At 45.6% G+C, this 6,000-nt stretch overlaps 1 protein-coding gene across 1 annotated transcript in view; it reads left to right on the forward strand.

Moving 5' to 3' along the window:
- The window catches only part of rrm1 (ribonucleotide reductase M1 polypeptide), a 34,233-nt gene extending 28,552 nt beyond the window's left edge, over positions 1-5,681 (forward strand). Inside the window, exons 16-19 of the mRNA XM_067985561.1 lie at positions 2,328-2,463; positions 2,572-2,667; positions 3,500-3,688; positions 4,871-5,681. Coding sequence (XP_067841662.1) covers positions 2,328-2,463; positions 2,572-2,667; positions 3,500-3,688; positions 4,871-5,053 — 604 coding nt within the window. The 3' untranslated portion in view covers positions 5,054-5,681. The remainder of the gene's footprint in view (positions 1-2,327; positions 2,464-2,571; positions 2,668-3,499; positions 3,689-4,870) is intronic.
- The last annotated feature ends 319 nt before the right edge of the window (positions 5,682-6,000 follow it).

Raw genomic sequence — 6,000 nt, forward strand, 5'->3', positions numbered from 1 at the left:
AGGCCTAATCTATGATTTATAAAGGTTTAGCATAACTTCCTTGCTTTTGTACTCTCTGCCTCTATTAATAAAGCCCACGATCCCATATGCTTTTTTAATACCTTCTCAACTTGTCCAGCCACTTTCAAAGATTTGTGTATGTGCACCCCCAGGTCTATCTGTTCCTGCACCCACTTTAGAATTGTACCATTTAGTTTATATTGCCTCTCCTCATTCTAACAAAATGTATCACGTCACACTTCTCTGTATTACATTTCATTTGCCATGTGTCTGCCCATTTCACCAGTCTGTCTCTGTCCTCCTGAAGTCTGTTACTATCCTCCACATTGTTTACTACGTTTCCAAGTTTCGTGTCATCTGCAAACTTTGAAATTATACCCATGTTCTTTTAGATATATAATAATGGCCAAGTCCAGGCCATTATTATATATCTAAAAGAGCAGTGGTCCTAATACTGACCCCTGGGGAACACCACTGTATACTTCCAGTCTGAAAATCAACTGTTCGCCTACTCTCTGCTTTCTGTCCCGTAGCCAATTTTGTATCCATGCTGTCACTGTCCCTTTTAATCCCATGGGCTTTAATTTTGCGAACAAATCTATTATGTGGTACTTTATCAAATGCCTTCTGAAAGCCCATATACTCAACATCAATCACAATAACTATCAACCTCCTCTGTTACTTTGTCAAAGAACTCAATCAGGTTAGTTAAACTGATGGTGTTCTGGTTGTGGTGAGAGGGGGAGGGGGGGAATGATGAGGGACATCACGAGAATCAATGAACATTCAACACAGGAGTCTGCCATTTGGCCAATTGCTACAATGGTTTCTGTACTCTGATAACCCTTTGTGACTATATTCCTCCTTCCCTTTCCCTTTAGTGATCCCAGCACTGATCCTGAGGCTATGCAGTCTCGTTGCCTATTAGAATCATATGAAATTTACGGCTCAGGAGGAGGCCATTCGGCCCATCGTGTCCGCGCGGCCGAAAATGAGCTACCCAGCCTAATCCCACTTTCCAGCACTTGGTCCGTAGCCCTGTAGGTTACCGCACTTCATGTGCACATCCAAGTACTTTTTAAATGTGACGAGGGTTTCTGCCTCTACCACCCTTTCAGGCAGTGAGTTCCAGACCCCCACCACCCTCTGGGTAAAAACATTTCCTCAGCTCCCCTCTAATCCTTCTACCACTCACTTTAAATCCATGTCCCCTGGTTATTGACCTCTTTGCTAAGGGAAATAGGTACTCCCTATCAGCTATTTATTTAGTCCGCTCATAATTTTGTACACCTCAATTAAATCACCCCTCGGCCTCCTCTGCTCCAAAGAGAACAACCCCAGCCTATCCAATCTTTCCTAATGACCAGTATTCACTGACCAGTAGAAATAATCTTTCAGTACCTTCCCAAGTGCTTTTATCATTTGAACCCTTCTATCATACACCCTTCTATTAGATCCCCCTCTAACCTTCCCTGCTCTGGTGAATATTGCCCTAGTTTTGGAATCCTCTTATAGTTGCACCCTCCCACCCTGGTACTATCCCAGTGAATCTACATGGCACCTCGTCCATGGCTGTATAATGAGGTGCATCTCTCTTTTCCCCCTTCCCCAGATTTGTGTATCTGCCCCCACCTATATCTGTTCCCAAAATAGATTCCATCTCACTGATCTGTGACGTCTTTTCAGGTACTTTTAGAAAGTCTGTATTCCCTTCCTCTGTACACATGCTAATCTCCCAGAGGAATTTGATGGTCTGTCTGCTATTGATATGAAGCTAAATGGTCTGTAGCTACCTGGTTTAGAAGGAGGGATAGTTGGGTTTGATGTCAAAGAAACTCTGGTTATTTGGGCCCATTGGACTTTGCCTGTACATGAAAATTCTTAGCACCAGAGATTGAGACAGGAAAAAATTGCAATATTATGGGGAAAGAGCAGGAGAGTGGGACTAATTGGATAGCTCTTTCAAAGATAGATTCCTGATTAACAAGGGAGTCAAAGGTTCTAGTAGGTAGACGGGAAAGTAGGGTTGAGGTCACAATCAGATCAGCCATGATCTTATCAAATGGCAGAGCAGGCTCGAGGGGCCGAATGGCCTACTCCTGCTCTTAATTTGCATGCAAGAGCTGGCAGAGGCACGGTGAGCTCAATGACCGCCTTCAGTGCTGTGATTCTATTATCTATAATGAGAGGAAATCTGATTGTATTTGGGTTGTGTCCTTTCTTGCACTTAGTGACTTGTGTGAAACTTGTTAGACCATGACCAGTTGAGAATTCATAACAAGGCCTCCTAACCTCCCGTCGCTCTTTATATGTTTCTCTCTGGGTAGCCATGGTGTTCGAAACAGTCTCCTGCTTGCTCCAATGCCAACTGCGTCTACAGCTCAGATCCTGGGTAACAATGAGTCGATTGAACCGTACACCAGCAATATCTACTCCCGTCGTGTGCTTTCTGGGGAGTTCCAGGTGAGACACCCTCGTATAATGGGGTGACGGTAATGTTGGAACGGGGTAAGAGAATGGGAGCTCTAGGTGGACTAGGGCAGCTCATGATGCTGTGTGTCATGCTTGCAGATTGTGAACCCGCATTTATTGAAGGACCTTACTGAGCGTGGGCTGTGGAGCGAGGATATGAAGAACCAGATCATTGCTCAGAATGGATCGATCCAGGTAGGAAACGCTGCACCTTGCAGCTCGCCTCGTTCACTCAAGTCACTGGTGTTAGTTTAATTCTAGTTGGTTTTGTCTCTTGAGCTTAGTGTCTTGTTACCAATGTGCTATAGGAGGGGAGTGAAAAAATCCTGCTGAAACCAATTTTAATGCGTGTTTTAATTCATCGCCTTAAATTGATTGCAATGTTCCCACCCCCGGTGGCAGACCTATAACCACCAAACCTTCACCCCCGTGCACTTTACTACAACCCTAGTAAGGAGATGCTAAATGAAACGGATCGCTTCATTAGAATAAAGAAGGCTAAGAGGAGAGCCAAGAGCTGTTCAAAATTGTGGAGTTTTGATGAGATAAATCAGGAAGAACTATTTCCACTGGTCAGTGAGTCGGTAACTGGAGGTCATGAATTTAAAATAATTAAATGAACAAACAAATGAGGGGCAGGGCTAGCAGAAATTATTTTGCCCAGTGGTTGTAGGGCATAGGTGACGGGAGCAGAATCCATAACCACTTAAAGGGAAATGGAGAAATACTTGAATTAAAGTGGTGAAAGGGCAGAGGGATGGGACTGCAATGATAGTTCTTTTATTGAGATTGATAGATTTGTTGTATGATCGTTGAGATTGATAGATTTTTCTTAGGTAAGGGTATTTAAAGATATGGAAGCAAGGTGGGTAAATGGCGTTAAGATGCTGAACAGGCTCGAGGGGCTGAACGGCTCACTCCTGTTCCTATGTTGAGAGAGGGCACAGATGGACCAAATGGTGCCCTCCTGTGGTGTACAGTCCTACGCCTCTATTGGAGCTGTAATAAATCCTGTTTCTTTTGGCAGAACGTTGCCGAGATCCCCGATGACCTGAAGTTGCTGTACAAGACCGTCTGGGAGATATCGCAGAAGACGGTGATTAAGATGGCGGCTGACCGCGGTGCTTACATCGACCAAAGCCAGTCACTGAATATTCACGTTGCTGAGCCCAATTATGGCAAGCTGACCAGCATGCACTTCTACGGCTGGAAGCAGGTAAATATCGGGGGGGGGCGGGGCGGGTGGAGGAATCTGCGATGCTGAACGGTATCGGCAGATTCTACTTGAAGGGTTTGATGGCGAGAGGAAAGATGTTCCAGATCTGTAATTTCCTGAGATGGTTAGACAAGCAGGTTGTTTGAGCATAGATCTACAGAAGATGGGAGTTAAAATTAATGAGTCTCGAGCAGAACTGGAGATTAAAACAAAACTCCCAACCCTCTGAGGCAGTAACTATGTGGAACAGACTGATCCGACTCAGCTTGGGGTGAACGTGTCTTTCTCCCACCCCCAAAATCCATCAGTCGCCGATTCTCAACATTTTGGCTCACTGGGTCATGTACCGAGGCTGTTGCTGCTCGAATCCTTCCCACAGCAAGGGCTGGTGCCTTTGGGAGGGTGGGGGGAAGATTACCACGGGGGAGATTAATGAAAAACAAATATTTATAGGGCGGTTACATTCTGTGCCATGAGCTTCGAGATCTCTGGGCTCCTTCAATTCTGGCCCCTTGCACATCCCCGATTTCCATCGCTCTACCATTGGTGGCTATGCATTCAGCAGCCTAGCCCCCTAAGTTTTGGAATTCCCTCCCTAAACCCCTCGCTCTATATAAAGTGTGTGTGTGTTTTCCTTAAAACCTACCTCTTAGCTCAAGCTTTTGGTCACCTGTCCTAATATCTCATGGTGTCAAATGTTTGACCACTCCTGTGAAGCGCCTTGGGATGCTTTACTACATTAAAGGTGCTATATTTACTAGAATAATACCAGGCTTGAGGGACTTCAGTTATGTGGAGAGACTGGAGAAGCTGGGGTTGTTCTCCTCAGAGCAGAGAAGGTTAAGGGGAGATTTGATAGAGGCGTTCAAAATCATGAATGGTTTTGATAGAGAAACTTTCCAGTGGCGGGAGGGTCGGTAACCAGAGGACACAGATTTAAAATGATTGACAAAAGAACCAGAGGTGACATGAGGAAAAAATTTTTACGTAGCGAGTTATGATCTGGAATGCACTGTCTGAAAGGGCGGTGGAAACAGATTCAGTAATAACTTTCAAAAGGGAATTGGATAAATACTTGAAGGGGAAAAAATTTACAGGGCTACAGGGAAAGAGCAGGTGGTTGTGGTGAGTGCTGAAAGTCTGAATATGCAGCATTGATAACCAGTCTGCTTCGCTTCACAGGGACTGAAGACCGGGATGTATTATTTAAGGACCCGGCCTGCAGCCAATCCTATCCAGTTCACGCTGAACAAGGAAAAGCTCCACGAGAACGCATCAGTGACACCAGACGAGAAGGAAAGGAACAAAGCAGCCATGGTGTGCTCACTGGAGAACCGGGCGGATTGCCTGATGTGTGGCTCTTAAACCCAGGGCCATTCCCCGATTCCTTGCATGTGCCCTTTAGCCCATTTAATACTGGATGTAGGAGTACACTGGCAAACCCAACAGCAAGGAGCATTCTAGGAGCCTTTCTGTTCACCAGACCTGGACCATTAACAGATTAATGTAACATGAATCCTTATCGCAACCTGGATCAAAACGCAGAACTAATGGGGTCAACACTAGGAGGCAGGGTTGTCCTCATTTACCTTTCATGCTTGATGCGGAATAGTGTGGGAGGTACAGCACCAATCACAGTCACCAAGCAGCTTTCCCATTGCTGGAACTGGGCTTGTTAGTAGGGTGGGAGGTGGGGCAGGGTGGTAAGAGGATACTGACCGTCTCTTTGGTGTGACATTGTGCTCTAGTGATGGGTGGGCGCTCCTTAAGCAGGAGGCTGCTGCTGATATGGTTTTAACTGCCTTGGATAATGAACAGGATGTATGAGCTAGATGCTTTTCACACTCACTGCCATAGGGTTGGGGGGGAGGGTTCTGTGATGCTGTCACCTGCTTAACTGCAAGGTCATGCTGCTTGCAGTGTATATTCTTTGTACAGTCTCGTAACTATTTGGTATGAATGGTGAACCATCATTAAACTTTTCTATACAGTATCTTGGTTCTTTTTGTGAAGATTTGGTTGGATTCTGCTGACACAGGTGTCAGCTGTGGCTCAGTGGGTAGCACTCTTGCCTCTGAATGAGAACGTCATGGGTTCAAGTCCCACTCCAGAGACTTGAGCCCATAATCCAAGCTAACACTTCTAGTGCAATACTGAGGGAGTGCTGCATTGTCAGAAGTGCTCTCTTTTGGGTGAAACGTTAAACAGAGGTCGCGTCCGCCCTCTCGGGTGGAAGTAAAAGATCCCATGGCCACTATTTTGAAGAAGAGCAGGAGAGTTCTCACCGGTGTCCTGGCCAATATTTATCCCTC

The sequence above is a fragment of the Heptranchias perlo genome, chromosome 6 (assembly GCF_035084215.1).
Source record: "Heptranchias perlo isolate sHepPer1 chromosome 6, sHepPer1.hap1, whole genome shotgun sequence".
Lineage (NCBI taxonomy): Eukaryota > Metazoa > Chordata > Chondrichthyes > Hexanchiformes > Hexanchidae > Heptranchias > Heptranchias perlo.